General features: G+C 35.6%; 1 protein-coding gene across 10 annotated transcripts in view; it reads right to left on the minus strand.

The window, feature by feature from the left end:
- TENM4 (teneurin transmembrane protein 4) overlaps positions 1-16,489 on the minus strand; it is a 4,497,462-nt gene that overhangs the window by 2,969,472 nt on the left and 1,511,501 nt on the right. For all 10 annotated transcript variants that reach the window (XM_044071318.1, XM_044071319.1, XM_044071323.1 and 7 more), the window contains one exon: positions 8,277-8,357. In XM_044071318.1, the coding sequence (XP_043927253.1) occupies positions 8,277-8,296 (20 nt within the window). In that variant the 5' untranslated portion in view covers positions 8,297-8,357. The remainder of the gene's footprint in view (positions 1-8,276; positions 8,358-16,489) is intronic.

The raw sequence follows: 16,489 nt of genomic DNA on the forward strand, positions 1-16,489 counted from the left end.
AGCCTTTGCTGAAAATGAGCAATGCTGGGTCAGAGCATCCTCATTAACAAATGTCAAGCAAAAGAAATAAAATGAAATAAATACCCAGTTCATTTCCTGTTCCGTGCAGTTGAGTTCCATTTGCATTTATTACCAGTGAATTGTCATTGCAATCTGTTTCGCCCAGCTAGCTAATTTCTCCAAAATTCTTTCAAACATCCCTCACTCAGTCATCACCTGCCACTGCCCCTATCTTGGCATCCTCTAAAAAAGGCTGTTTTTTTCTGATGTACATAACTGTGTCTGAAATGAGCACATGAAAGAGCAATGGGCCCTCTACCAACACCTGGGCCAAATAGCTGGACTGATAATGGATACCAGGTGTCCATAAGTCAGGACATATAAACTTGTAACTAAAACATCTAATCTTGCTAACACCACCGTCAGTTTTCTAAATAAACAAAAGTGCACATTTTTCTAAGAAGCTGCAGCCTCCTGCATCCCACCACCACATCCCAGCCTGCAGTACATATTACTACATAAGAGCACACAGACAAGTGAACAATTAAAGAAAAGCAAACACACCTTCCTTTTTCATATTCTCTAAGTTGTGTGACCACAGAAAGTAGTTTAGACATTATCAAAGATAAAACAAAATTCACCATATAAAGACATTGACAACATAAGGAGCATAAACTACCTGTTGATGAAGCTGAAGAAGACACACCATAGTGTCCCCTAGACAGCTGGTCTCCTTTTCTACTCTGAAAAGGTATAACCGGAATCTGCAGTTTCACTTCTGAGTGCTTCTTCCTCCACTTAGCTGGGATGGTAACATCACCTCACACTGCTTTGTTCTGCAATTTTTCACTGGCTGGGGGGGGGGGGGGGTTGATTAGTGATGGTAAGCACTTCACCAAAATCCAGACTGTCTGTACCAACCTTGAATTGACTGGTGTGTGTGTGTACTTTTATTTTTCTGATGCACCTTTGCATTTTTATGCAAAACTATCTATCAATGTGATTAAAAACTATCCTTGACCAGTATTTAACCAAAAACACAAAAGCACAAAAATATACAACACATAATTTCAGCAAATTTATAAAGGCAAAAAAAAAAAAAGAGGAAAGGTCCCATTACCACCACAGATAGTTACATTTGAAAGCTAACAGTTGCTTCCTTTGGAGTTTACGTGAGGAGCATTTGCTAAATTTAGCACTAGTGAAATGTAAGCACTGTATGAGATCACATGGTATGTATGAAGTGTCTGAATGTTTCAAATAGTGCAAAGTGGAAATTGATATGTGAATAGTACAATGTGGAGGGTCTCAGAACTGAACCACATTTTCACTGAAAGAGAACAGAATTAGTGGGAAAATTAGACAAAATTGTGGTTATAAGGCAAGCCAACTTAACTAAAAGATGAAAACTTCAGTGTTGTGAACTGATTTCGGGAATAAGATCACCTTAAATACCTGGTAAGGGGAAAGGCCTGTTGAACATAACTCTCTAAGATGCAGAAGTAGGGCAAACACATGGCAGCCTGAGATATGGATTTAATTCAAGGAGTACTGATGCTTCCCTTAGAGAGTTAAAACACTGGTGTGCATGACGCAGTACTTACCAAAATAAGCATTCCTACAGTAGGTATCTCCCAAGACTCATACACATTACTGGTGGTAAATTGAGGAAAAGCTTGTTAACTAAAGGCAGGTTAATCAGGCCAGCAGGGAAACCGTAGTTGAGTAAACATAACTTAATTTTGGGTTGTTTCTTGTTTCTTTTTATTTTGTATCTTTAGCAAAATATGCATCAGATTTCTACTAGAAGAACAGAACATGTTGCATAGAAATACAGTGGATATTTGCAACTCTTAAGCCTTTTTTGTTCTGCTAACAGCCTTGAGCTATTTTTTTGTTTCCTGAAAGAGCTACACAGTTCTCTGTTGTACTGACAGCATACCCAAACTGTGCTGCAGTGCATAAAAAGTACTTAACATGAAATCAGTGAAGGTCAGTCTAGACAAAGGCAGACAGGCTATGTAAAAATATACTGCTTACTTAGTGAAGCATTAGTAGTGGATTTGCTTGAAGTCCTATTAAGCCAATACAAGGCTGGACAATAATACGTGTATGTATGTGTGTGTGTGTGTGTGTGTGTGTGTGTGTGTGGGGGGGGTGCACATGTCTACATTTCTGTGTCTGCTTGTGGGGGTTAATTACAAAAGGGAATTTATTTGCACCTGTGGGATGGATGACCATGATTGCCTATGCTTGGCCACAGCCACATGATAACAACCTATCAGCTTCCTGCACTTTTTAAGAGGCAAAACAATTAGTACATCATTTCAACTTCTGAACAGCCATGTTTTTGGGGATAAAGCAGCAAAAAAGCCTATGCCACACAGGAGGGTACTAGCTGTTTCAGGGTCACACTAGTGTCCAATGCATTATTAAAGACAAATATTGATGACATATGACAGGCTGAATTCTGCCATCCCAATGGGTCAGCCTTGAATGTAGAGTAGGTAACTGTTTCAGAACTGAACAATACAAGTTGGCATTGTGAGTCTGGACTGTCTGCTGAAGGCTGACTCTAAGGCACACTATTAATCTAATCCTGCTAGGTCATGCGCATCGTAGGTGGGATTAATTATTATTTAAGGAAGCACACCAATAAAAAACACAAGCACAGCTAAGAATATTTGACACTTTATTTAGGAACAAAATGCAAATATTCTACTACTATAACATGATTCACTTACATATAAGTAAATGAGGGTGTGTTGTATATATGCTTATACAGACAAACAAGTAATAGCTAGAGACTGAGAAGAAAAACATAGCCAATTAAAGTATCTGGAAAGCACAGTGACCGGCAACACATGTCCTAATAGCTTTCAAAGCAGCAAAAGACTGCTTTGGCTTCAGTTCCCAGTTTAATAAGTCTCCACTGTTCACCGACATTGACCTTTCTCACTTTAAAATCTGAAATTCACAGTATGCTTGTTAAACCAGTGAATGACAGTGAGCCTTATTTTTAAATTGCAGTGGTACCATCTAATTGTGTACTGTAAATGACACAGAAGGCCAAAGAGAATAAATGTAGAAAATATTCTTATAAAACTTCCATTCCTACCCCAAGCAACCACAACAGGTACACTCTAATTTTAAATAACAGTATAGGCCAGCAGTAAGGTTAACAATAAACAGAATGTGAGCTTCAACACTTCAGTTTTATTGCGTTTTGCTTCAGCTGTGGTCTTGTTAAGTGTTAGGTCTGATTTAAGATGCTGATTTAATTTGTTTCATTTCTGTCAAAGAGGACTAGCTTTTCATAAAATCAGAAAGCAGCAATTCCAGTACCAGCATCCCTGAAAAGTCAGCCGAGACAATTATAATAACAAAGAAATAACATTTTTCAGGCTAAATTCAGCTCTTTAGAAGATAATAGATTGATGTCAATACAAACGTGTGAATGATCACCACTGGAAAGCACCTACACAGTGCATCAATCCCATGAAGACAAGACAGCCTTCAATAGCTAGTTTCAAATCTCTTCCACTTATATGTTATTGATTTCCACTCTACAATCAATGGTAGATAATTTGGCAATTTGCCACCTACCTGGTCAGTGCAAAGAATGTATCTTACAAGTGTCTACTCATCTCATCTTTCTTTGGCAATATGACCCTTTTCCACCATCCCTCAGACAGCTCTCTACAACCATATTATACCCATCCCTTGCTGTCTCTCAGGCCTTACGGTCTAATAATAGGTATTTATTCATAGCCTAAGTTCCTAGAGCACCCCAGGTGTGGTGATCCTTCTCTATATTGTATCCAAAGGTTTGACACTCTTTTTCAAGGAAAGTCCAAGTATATTCACTGTTATAATGATAGCATCTCTAAAGCCCTCCATTTAATCAGTGGAGTCTATGCATTCAAGGACAACGGCTGCAGCAAAGAAACGCCATGTTGTTGACCTTTGCAGCAGCTCTTAGAATGAGCCAAGTGATTTATTTATGAGTTGTTACCACTTGTAGTTATACTTTAATGTCTCCTACCTCTGCTGTATATTTCATTCATTTTCTGAGATTTATATAATCCATTTCATTGTCATGAGGGAGCTGGAACTAATTCTGGGCTGATGCCAGTCCACTACAGGCCAAATGGCAGCAAAAATTAATAGAAGTAAAACATTGGGGAAAAAAGGTTTACATATTCTATTTGAAATGTGTACAAGTTTACACACACTAGTAAAACTGGATATATATTATTATAAAATAATAGGGTATACAAAATTAGAGTGTATAAGAAATCCTGCACAATATTTACTGTATGTATAGGACAGATAATTAAACGATATTTACAATTTGTGTAAAATAGATCTGCATGACAAAATAAGAGAGCAATATAAAGCATATGAATGAGCTTGACGTATTATACTATAAGTAGGTGATTTGTAAACAGCATATAAGAAAACCTGAATCCCAAAGGTTATCAATTTATTAAATTTGCAAAGTTCCTTTAGCTGCTCAATCAGTTTCATGATGAATTTATGAAAAGCTCTGTTGTTTCTGATTATATGTCTTAACTGCCCAGATTTTCGCCTAATTTTTTTTATGTGCCCCTCATAAAATTTGTGTTTTTCTGGCAAAAATGTGTGCTTTTCTGGCAAATTATTGAGGATTTCTATTACTAAATAATAACGGACATTTGAGTTTCAGACATTATATTGACCAGGAAAATGCATTTTAATGCAAAACCTGGGAGTCTATAGCTTTTTTATGTTTGCAAGAGCAATATCTAAAATTTGTTCCTGATTTTTGACCTCAGACTCCCCCCATTATTTTTGGCTTTGTACACAATTTTTTATGTTAAAAAAGTGGAGAGGTATGATGTCACTGCAAATACTGGGATGATTGCTTTATATCCTGATCTAAATCTGAAATGCTTAGCTCACATATTGCTTTCTACTTACTTTGGGTATTCATTTATCAATCCCTCTCCTGAGTGCCCTCAGGAGAAACACACACACATATATATATGTATATATATATATATATATATATATATATATATATATATATATATATATATATATATATATATATATATATATATATATATATACATATATATATATATATATATATATTCAGAAATATCTATTTATCTATCTATATGCATGTGCATATATGTGCGTATGTGCGTGTGTGCGTGTGTGTGTGTGTGTGTGTGTGTGTCTGTGTGTGTGTGTGTGTGTGTGTGTGTGTGTGTGTGTGTGTGTGTGTGTGTGTGTGCGCGTGTGTGTGTGTGCGTGTGTAAGATACACGGAAAGTTTAAAGGATGGGCAGCAGGGCAGCAGTGCAAGGACAACCATTCCATCTCAGAGGCAACCTTAGTGCTGAAAAAATATCCAAAGAAAAATAGCATGCAGGCAGTAAACATGATTTTGCAGAGGCATGATTTGCATCTGCCTTGTTCTGCATACATGCTCATAGGGGAGCTGGTGAGTTGGCAAAATGGTTAAGGTGTTTACCTCATAGACATAAGGTACAAGGTTTGATTCTCACTTCTGAAAAAATTGGTTGGGCGTAAAACGGCCCATTAAGGCAGCTATTCTTGTACAGTCCTGTGAATAATAAAATACATTACTGTGTTCTATAATGTAATCCAGGGCAAACTGCATTACTTTCCTAATGTCTGTTAAGACGGGACCAGCAAAAAATAAAATAACAAATCTACAAAAGGAATTTGATAAACATTATGCATGAACATAAATGTGATCGCTAAGGTTGTACACAAAATAAGCCCATATTCAATGAATTTAAGGACAGCTGCATAACAGTACACCAAACATAAATGTAAGAATCTCAATACTGACAAATAAAGATCAGATTCTGACATTTAAATGAACAATGTTACATAAAAATGTGCAGCACTACAAGACGGCCATGAGATATATGTTTAAACATCTTTATTAAACATGTAAAAAAGTGACACAGGTAATCATTGTTCGAGGTGGGGGATGTGCAGTTCTTAGCTATGGATATTTCAGTAAAGACCATGAAGGGGAAAGGTTGGGAGATCTAATGAAAGTACAAGTGCATAACTTCTGCACATATATTTCAGCAAATAGTTTTATTCATTTATTTACTTTTCTGAAATGTTTTAATTTCCATGTTATATTTTAGTGAAGGCATATGATTTTAAAGAAAAGATCCAAAATGCATGTATTAAAAAAGTCACATAATGCATTAATAAAGTTGGGTAAATGTTTATAAAGGGAAGATGCACATCTGAGTAAACAGGTTAACTCAGATGCCTTGGTATTATGCCTTTCTTATTACTTTTCCTGACAGAAGATTAACAGGTAATCCATTGTTCTTAAATGCCCCCCTCCCACACACTTTGAATTATGTTCATTAGCACAAAAGCTTAGATCCCCATCTGTCACGGCTGATTGCTGTTACACCACCACCGACAACTCATGATACCCCATTTTCTTGCAAGTAAAATGCACATTTTTAAGTTTTTAATTTGATTGCTATTGTCATTACTACACTTTATGTTTTTCACAGACTAAAAATGCTATTTCTCTTCTTAGTACTATTTCTATGCTATTTCTCTTCTTAATGTTGCCTCCATTGTATGGAAGGCTTTCTACATGGCCCACCTCATAAAGAAGGCTATTTCATCCAGGAACAAGGAGGTCACAACATCCCTGTACTCCTCCCTTATCAGACCCATTATTGAGTACAGTGTCCCCTTCGGCATGTACCTTGCCAAGCACATGCAGCAGTCGGACAGACCACAGATGTTCCTGACCAGGAAAATCCAGGGTCTCAAACACCTGTCCAATACAGATAGACTAAAAGCCCTGTCCCTCTACTCAGTCTCATACAAACTGCTCAGAGGTGACCTGTGTCTGGCATACAAGGCCATTTCAGACCCAGCCTTGATGGAGTTGCTGCATGTCCGTAAGACAAACTCCACTCGCACAACCTGCATGCAAGGCCTTAACCTGGTCTGTGACATTAATAGAACTAGTTGGCAGGATAGATTTGTGTTCCGAAGACTCCCCCGGTCTGTGGAATAGACTCCCTCTCCATGTCAAGCAGAGTCCTCTCTAGCCCTCTTTAAGAGGACCCGTGACAACTGGATGGGAAACAGAAAATATATCCCTGGGATCCCACCTGTGTTCATGCTGGACAGGGGAAACAGGTGCTGACTGAGGGAACATGGACAAAATTCTTGGCTAGGCTTATAAAGGCCTCTGGGCCAATAGCCTAGTATCATCCTATGAACCTAGTATGTCAGATCTTTCACTAATTAATTGCTGGTACTTTATTAATTGTTATAGTTTGCAATTTCTTGGAGTGTATCTACTTCATAGAGTCAAGCTGCCTAGTGTCTCAATGAGACTTAAGAAAATGTAGTTTTCTCTTAGACATATTATGTTTGTTTGAGAAATGATAATATTTATTTAAGCAGAGCACCATTTGTGAGAGCAGGCTTATACATTGATGCTGGTGAGCAGCACTTTCAAAAGGAATATAAAAAAATAATTCTTCAAACAAAACTTGTACAGAATGTAAGGGACCAAAATCATTTGAACTTATAGGAGCACTAAAAACAAGGATTAAAAAATTTTAATTATCTGTAGCAAATGGAAAACATTAAGCTTTGAGACAGGTTGCAAATAAAACAGAATCTTGGGAGACTGGATACTCATTTGCTGACTTTCTCCAAAAGTAATTTCTCTTATATAATTATACTAAAATGGCATCTCTGACTCCTGACCTTCTATCAAACTCTATTAAAGATAATGGCACTCAATGGCTAGGTAATATGTGAATACCTTTTAACATCATATCTTTAACCATCAGTTCAGTACCATCCTTGCTGCTGTCTTGTAATGTGTCCAAATGATTTTTCAGACATCAGCCATATCTAGTTCTTTGGGTAGTGTCCAAGTGACACAATCAGTATCTCTAACAGAAAAAATAATTGCATGCATTGTTTTGAGAGCATACATTTTGACAATGTAAGTATAACATCCAAGTTGTAGAACAGCATAGTATCCATAAAGTATACCATAACAAATGTAGTTTGCAAATTCAGCATTAACATTGTTTAGGGTTAGGTCAAACAGGTATTACACACATAGCTTCAGTCATTTGAACTAAAGCCTCTGTCATTAAAAGTCATATAGCTGCTGTCCTTGTCTTGTGGAACTACATAAAGGCACAGAGGTGCCAGAAAGCAACAAGCAAAGAAATTAAACCGTACCTTTCATGCAGTCTGTCCATTGGTTCCAGTGTCCTCAACGACTAACTCTTGATTCATTTCTCTTAAGTCTTTTCTCAGCTCCTAAAAATAGAAAGACAAAAGAGTGAATGTATTGGCAGGGGCATTGACCCACAACACAGAAAATTCTAGTGCGTTTGTACTAAACACATCCACACTATTTTGCGTACCGAACTCTACCTTTACAGTGATGAAGCTATGGTATACGCAAGTCAGCAAAGCCCCTCTTTCTCTATCATATTATCTACAAGTGGTTTCTCAGGCACTAAAACTGACTACAGGTTTTCAGAAATGGTTTAAAAAAATCCCTTCAGCTACAAAAAACATCTGCTCTCCTCATGGAAGAGTGGATATTGTTTCTGATGTTGTCTGTCCAAGGAAGCAAGTGCCCTGAGAGGCAGCAATACAATGAACCTAGTAATTACCTGAAGACTGAGCAACTATAGGACACCTTCAAATGTAGCTCTGTAGAATACAGTAGACCTAAAATACCATTCTGGAAAGCTGATTACCTTGCTCTGGGTGTGCACCGTACATTCCAAATAAATATTAATGTATCCCAGGATCATCTTGGTAAGGACAACATAACCACCCAAGTCTTCCAACTTCCCAACTATAAACACTGTCCTTTGTCTCGTCATTCCACCACATTTGTCTGTTCTGAAACAATCTGTTCCTTGACAAAAAAACAAAAAACAAAACAAAAACAAACAAAGAAAGCAAAGATCACATGTTCTTCTTTACTAGGTCCAAAATGCGTAAAACATTCTAACTTAAATGCCCTTCTTCCCTGTTGACACCATTATCCACATGACTGATATTTCAAAAGAAAAGATTAATTGAACCAGACTAATCTCATTCAACTCACACAGCTGAAATACTGCAACTTCAACAGTTATCCAATCAACATTATTTACAAAAGAAAATTTCAGTTTCTCTGCTCCTTTACCAGCTTCCTAAGGAATGCAAGTCTCTACTAACACTCTTGCTATTCACCTTCCTTCTAGAAATTTCATTTTATTGCTATTTTCTTATTCTTCCTTTGCTTATAGATCAAGCATGGTGTAAAAACAGATATGTAAATAAATCCCTTATCATATTAGCATCACCTAGTCATCAGTATATTAAATTTAGGGACTATTCTTCCTTATTTTTCTGTGTCTTATATCAATTTTAAGAAACAGTACATTGTTTTACCATTCTGATATAATAATTTAAAAATGAGCCCTGGCATAAGAATCTATAAAACAAATGTTAATAAGTGAATCATATGGGTTTATGGCTGGAAAAAATGAAATATTCTTAGAAAAATCAATGTAGATTTAGAAGAGTCAGATGCCTTGCATACAGTATGCTCACTAATAACAATTTAACCTAAAAGGTAATCAATGTTGGTTATGTTATTGCTTTTGTCTATTTACTATGACAAATGTATTAGAAAATATAGTTGTCATTTTGGAAATAAAACCACCAGACGTGGCTATGGAGCCATACATATGCTGCTAAATAAAAGCTTTAGATAAAAATACACATGGTAGTGCAGATGAGTAATTAACTAATAGGGTTCCGAAATCAAAAAGGAAGTGATGATGGTAGAGTTTCTTTTTCTTTCTTAATTAATATTGACCCTTGTTGATATGTGCAAAAAAAAAAAAAGAGAGAAAGTGAGAGAAATATTTAAATGTGAACAATATACTTCTTAAAGCTTCCTTATAAACATAGTCTCTACTGTCCAGGTTGGTGTCAGACTCAGGTTAAAATTTAGTTTACATGAAAATACATAAACTAAAATATTGACCGCAAATAAATGTCATTCATTTAACTGAATGTTAGTTATATTATTAACAGAACTGCCACTGTAGGGACATATCTGTCAGACTTGACACAGCACTCATAAAAACATGTAAAATTTAAAACACAGGCATAACTGTGGGGGTGGGGGGTGGGGGGGTAAGCACTGAATGAATACATTAGGTGGATGAAGACACACACACGCACACACACACACACACACACACACACACACACACACACACACACACACACACACACACATATGCACACATACAATGGAGGTAAAACATATGTAAAAAACACACATTAATTCAATAATCTACAAAGGAAAATATTAGCTTACTTAGCTTTGTAGTTTGAAAATAAAACAAACAATACTATTGTAATAGTTTTTAGTCTATCCAGCCCTTTCAGCATACAGTCTGTTTTTTAACCAAAAGAAAAGTTGAAGACTGCACACCTCTCCAATGTCCAATGCTCAGGTGATATCTACAGGATACATTCCACAAAAAAGCCCCCAAAGGGCTGTCCCTCACTCCACTCTGTCAGGTCTTCATCTTTAGTTACCCACTAGTGGGGATTTAGCATCATGTATTTAGTCTCCAGGCTACTCCTTTTTATACCACAATAATTGTCAGTTATGAGCCTGTGATCCAACTAATTGCTGTGAGAATATTTCCACCCTCCACATTAAAGTACACATTCTGAATACACATTTAAAGATGCACACACACATTTTATGAAGCCAATATATATCAATATATATGTAATGGGTTCAGAAGATCAAGCAATTTGGCTGACTATAGAGCTGGACAAATTTTGCTGAGCAATGCATGCCTGCTGTAGATGAATACATTCCCTGACAGAATCACTGCAAAAAAATGCCATTTGCTGTGTTGTAGGTTTAAAATTTAAATAACTACACAAATATTATATGTCTAGATTTGTAAGGTACTTGCCTGTTTGTTTCCTGCCTCATACCAACCAAAGTGCACTTTAATATCTGTTCAGCACATGCCTGTTTGGCTCCTGTCTCATAACAACCAAAGTGTGCAGTAATACCTGTTCAGCAGATGCCCAAGCATATGTTATTGTTTAATTATGGACTGAACATATAGAACCTACTGTCATTTATATATAACATCTTGTAATAGCTAGCTCCACTGATAAGAAAAGATAAAGCCATGATTAAGGCTCAGGCATCCCAAGTTTGATTAGTGACTCAGATGACTAACAGAGCAGGATGGGGAAGATGGGAATGATTCACCCTTCCTGGGGTGACACATAATGTGAATACTACATGTTGTACCGACGGAGCATGAGCCAGTGAACACATGCTGCCACAGTGCATGTGTATATGCAGGTAGCCGGATGAGTGTACACAGATATGCTGCCTACAGCAGGCAATGCATAGCAGAGCTCAGAATGCAGCTAAAAGAGGCAATGCTCTTCCTGGGACTAGAAAGCTGTTCTATGGGACCAGCAACATGTCTAACTCTATACCACATAACTTTTGTACTGAGGAATGAAAGGGCTAACGTGGCTACTCAGGCAGGAACTCTCACTCTCACCTAGCCTGGGAATGCCCATCTCCCATCCGATGAAATGAGTGAGCTGATTGGGTGGTGGTAGAGAAGCCATCAGGCCAATCTGGCTTAGGGGAAAAAAGTAAAAAAAAGGCTTCTAATGTAAAGTTAGGGAAAAGGATTTGTAATGAGATGTGAAACGTATACTCTAAGCATTACAGTACAATATATTTTTATATATCTAACAGCGGCCTCACATATTTCATTTACCAATTTTTCCTGTCCTTTTATGTATATACAAGTAACCTCAATGATTTTAGTGGACTGTAGTTATTTACTATTTCCTTTTGAGTTACAGTAGCATCCACAGTACTAAGCCATTTTTTTAGGAAATTGCTTTAGCAATAAGAGTCAGAATTACTGTAGGTTAGGTTATACAAAGTTACTTTTATAGAGCATTCATTTGTGTGATTTTTTTTATTGGCTGTTTCCTTTTCCTCTTTACTGACTTGTTTGGAGTACAAGTTTGTGGATGGATGGTAGGTTTTGATGGATTTTCTTTCATTTTTTGGGTTGAGAGACAATGGTAGAGTTGGGGTAGTTAGGAGTATTTCATTTTATTAGTTAAATCTCCATTTTAGGGAAGTTTATTTATGTCTTGCTAGTATACTGTCTGCCTTGGAATTAACTTGGTTTTAGAATAAGGATAGGTGAGGAGGTTCATTTCAGAGGAATTTTAACATTCACGCATTAGAGGTGCACGTTTGAGTTTGTGGCCATGTTTTGGATAGTAGTGGACTGGGAAGTTGCTTGCATTATAGTCAGCTGACAGTATAGATGTCTTCCTGTAAAATAATGGCTGCTGATTAGCTTTGGGGTATGTCTCTGACCTGGATTTTTCATATTATTAGGTGTGTTTAGCAGTTTTATTTTATTTTATTGCAATAGTTCAGTTCCATTATTAATTGTATATATTCAGAGGAAGGCATAAACAGTGTGTGTGTTTTAATGTATTTTATGTCTGTGTTGTGAAATGTTTAATACATTTTTTATGTTTTTTATGCTACAATGTGAAGACTGTAATAGAGATAGACATTATTTCCTTCTGGGGCTAGTTGTATTTTCAAGCATTCTGCTTAGTTTTTTTTCATTGATTTTAATGTAATTTGTTTATTCTTTCAGTGGGTAGATTTCTTTAAGCTTTGAGGATTTCTGGCAGCCATTTTTGTGAATTATTATGAGGATGTGCTTTTACATTATTATTTTTTTCTTGCTATCAAAATTTTTCTAAAACCAACAGTAATAAACATAAAAATGGCCCACAAAGTATTTAAAGAAATATGTCTATTATATCCAACTGAAATCATCCCTGCTGCATCCTGTAACACTCCTAATTCTCAAAGAAAAGAGCTTCTAAAATGAAAAAAAAAAATACTGAGAAATTAGAAATGCAGAATTGGAAAAAATGTTTAATTACACATTATGAAAAGTAACAATTTATTTATCATAGATGGTAATAAGAAACTTATGTTATAATTATAATTGTCAAGGTCATTGCGGACCAAAAAAAATCTGGTTGTCAGGCAACAATGAAAAGCTATTTCCAGTAACAGACAAAAATATATCTACAGTCTTTATCCAGTGTGGGAACACTCTGAGGCAGTAATGCAAGTACTAAGAAGAAGTGGAAGGGTAAATCAGGATTCAGACACTAAACTTTAAATGATGTAAGCACTTTTGTCCATATTTATTAAAAAGAACTTCTTCAGACAACAAGAGCAAAGTAAAGTTTACAGTTTAAATAGCCCTCCATTAAATCATGTGATCCAAAAGGAAATTACATCACTGAAACAAATCTTTAGAAACACCACCTTGTGGTTCAAAGACTGAACTACAACTAAATAAACAATTCATTCATAAAAGTACCTGGCTACCATATAATATGATAAAACAGAAAACACATTAAATTGAAATACAACCATAAAAAATCACATATAAACACTTAAAAACAAGAAAATATTACCTATCCAGTGCCTTCAATTTTAATAAGCATTGTATTAAGCATGTATCATTCAAGCCAGGAAAGCTATAAGCATTTAATTGAACTTGCCACTTAAGTTCACAGCGTTCCAGTTTAAGAGTCAAAGGACACCCTCTTTCATCAGATGAAACTTGCTCAATTATTTTGAATTTAAAATGATGTTCTGGGAAGGTCATAATATGTCTGGCTAGGGCATTATGAACATGCAATTTATTAATACTATAAATATGCTTATATAGTAGTTCTCTAAATCTGCGTTCTCTGTTTTACCTATATAAAAACTTTCACAGAACAAGCACTTAGACAGATAAACAACACACTCTGAGGCAGGATCACCACATTTGGTACCAGTTTCCTATAAAACCATTCACACCAGCAGAAATTTATCCCCATCTGACCAACCCACCAATTCAGGAATCTAACATTAATGACAAAAACACTTTTCTTTAATTTTATTTCAAAAATATATTATCCATTTATTGTAGTTTCCAAAGATGGCTAACAAAGTAGACATAATAACTTCTGTGATGAGTTTCTCGAGCCATCTATAAGAACTTCTATTAAATGGTTTAATTCCATAGACTATAAACAGTACCTGTATATACATCATGGAACAAACATGACCTTGAAACAAAAAAATGTGAGAAGTGATAAGCTCTCTTATTAACAACTATAATTACAAACTGAACTCCTTATGGTTGTAAGGTTCATATTACCTGTTTAGCTATTTAAAAAAGATCAGGGTCACAAAGTTTTTAATGTTTCTGCAACAGATTATCTTTAACAAAATGAGGTACTCGGGCAGCTAATGGTTAGTTCATCCAAGGAATTGCAAAGAACGTGTATAATTACTATCATTTCACAGAAGATTTTTGGTTTTCCTATGGAATGCATCCTGAGTAGAATCTGCTTATAGTATTGTTGTATAAAGTGGAGAGGAATAATTGCCATGTATTTTGAATTAACATTTTAAATACATTTTGGAATCATAATTGAGAATTTTAAATGAATTCATGAGCCACAATTGTACATTCAAATTTCTCTTTTGAACCTAACATGACAGATTAGAGAATAGAAGGCAATTTCCATGCCAATTTAATTTGCCTTAAACCATGCAGTCTTTCTTATTCCATTTACTAGATGGATGAAATAATACATTCTTTATAAAATACCCAATAAGGATAAAGTTTTAGTTAAATTCTTTCCATAAAATATGAATATAATAAGTACCATCTCACTGATAATTCCTTCATTTTATTGTAAGGGCTGAAAAATAATGCCAGTCCAAATATTTGAAATTGGACACAGTCTGTAGTGGAATAGATGCAATAGTTCAAAGGGCCATTTTTAATAGTTTAGATTTTGTGAGGGACTAATAATGCCAGCAGTTATGTCATTAATACTACTGGAAAGATGTAAAATTAATTTCAAGAATGCTCTGCCAAAGTTAAGAGGAAATTGCCAGTGTAAACCAAACATTTTAAAGCAATATCTTTAATTGCAATTGGGATGATATCCTTAGTGCTTTCTTTAATCACCATCAATGAAAGGTTAAGGGGTAGTATAAATATGGTCAGACATGATGGGCATCTAGATGCATTACCTAATCTATGTTTTTATTCTTGACTCAAGTCTATAATTAGTAACGTAATATGATATATTTGTAAATATAGCCTTTATAAGGTCTAATGAAGGTAATTTTTTAGGGACTTTAGTTGGCAGAAAATATTCTATGTTTACATATCAAAGGCTTTATAAGCAACTGTAGAACAAAACCCATATCTTGATACCAGTCTACATGTTAATCACACAAATGAGCTTTAAGTAAATTGGACTTTAATATGCGATAGCTGTGGACATATTTCTAGATGAATAAAGTCTAAACGGCCTGGATGAGTAATGTGATTCAATATAGAAAAAAAACAATTACAAACATATTATCTATGGATTTTAAAATCAGAATTTAACAAGGTGATCATTTTGCAGTTTCTGAAAACAGATAAACACATTTTAGCTTTCAGAATCATAATTCTTGCTATAGAAAAAGATTAATCCATAAAAACATTTGTTTCTGCCAATCACTGTACCACCTCAACCAGAAACTGAGCCAAGTATCTAAGTATTTCTTGTAAAATTCAATGCATAAGGGGATGGTGGCACATCAGAAAGAAAAGACATAATTACTTTATTCATTCTACTTAGTGTCATAGTTAGAATGGGACAGTCATAATTAATCTGAACATATTCAGCTAAAAAAATGTTATCTTACCCTGTGAAGGAAAATCATCAGAGTGATCATATATGGCTGTATATGTGTGTATGTGCAATAAAATGAAAAACAATTATGTATGACTTTGGAAAATGTTGACACCTTATCAGCAATTCACCCCTATGACATCGCTTCACTAGTACCTACTAACCCTAACCCTGTCCTTGCAGTTATCTCTGCACCTTACTTTAGAAAAACTCTTTGTGTAAGACTATCACTACATAAGATATGCTCAGACACCTAACCCTTACACTAACCTTAGCCCATGATTGTACGTGTGTGCACATACATACACACACACACACACACTCCTACACCCTAAAGATGATACTTTTAATATAGCGTAGAGTTTAAACATTAACAAAACAATCAGCTCTTACCTGCAAAAAACTCCTTTCAGCAAAACCACAGTTCAACCAATAAAACATTTAAGCACATAATTCAGTCAAATTCCTTGACACAGCACAAATTCACCAATAAGAAAAGTTGACTGTGTCACATGCCTCCATAAAGGGCATGCATTGAAGATGCCCTGTGTAGTTATGAAACCTGGAGTGCATTGCTG

The sequence above is a fragment of the Protopterus annectens genome, chromosome 5.part0 (genome assembly GCF_019279795.1).
Source record: "Protopterus annectens isolate FY-2018-M chromosome 5.part0, PAN1.0, whole genome shotgun sequence".
NCBI lineage: Eukaryota > Metazoa > Chordata > Ceratodontiformes > Protopteridae > Protopterus > Protopterus annectens.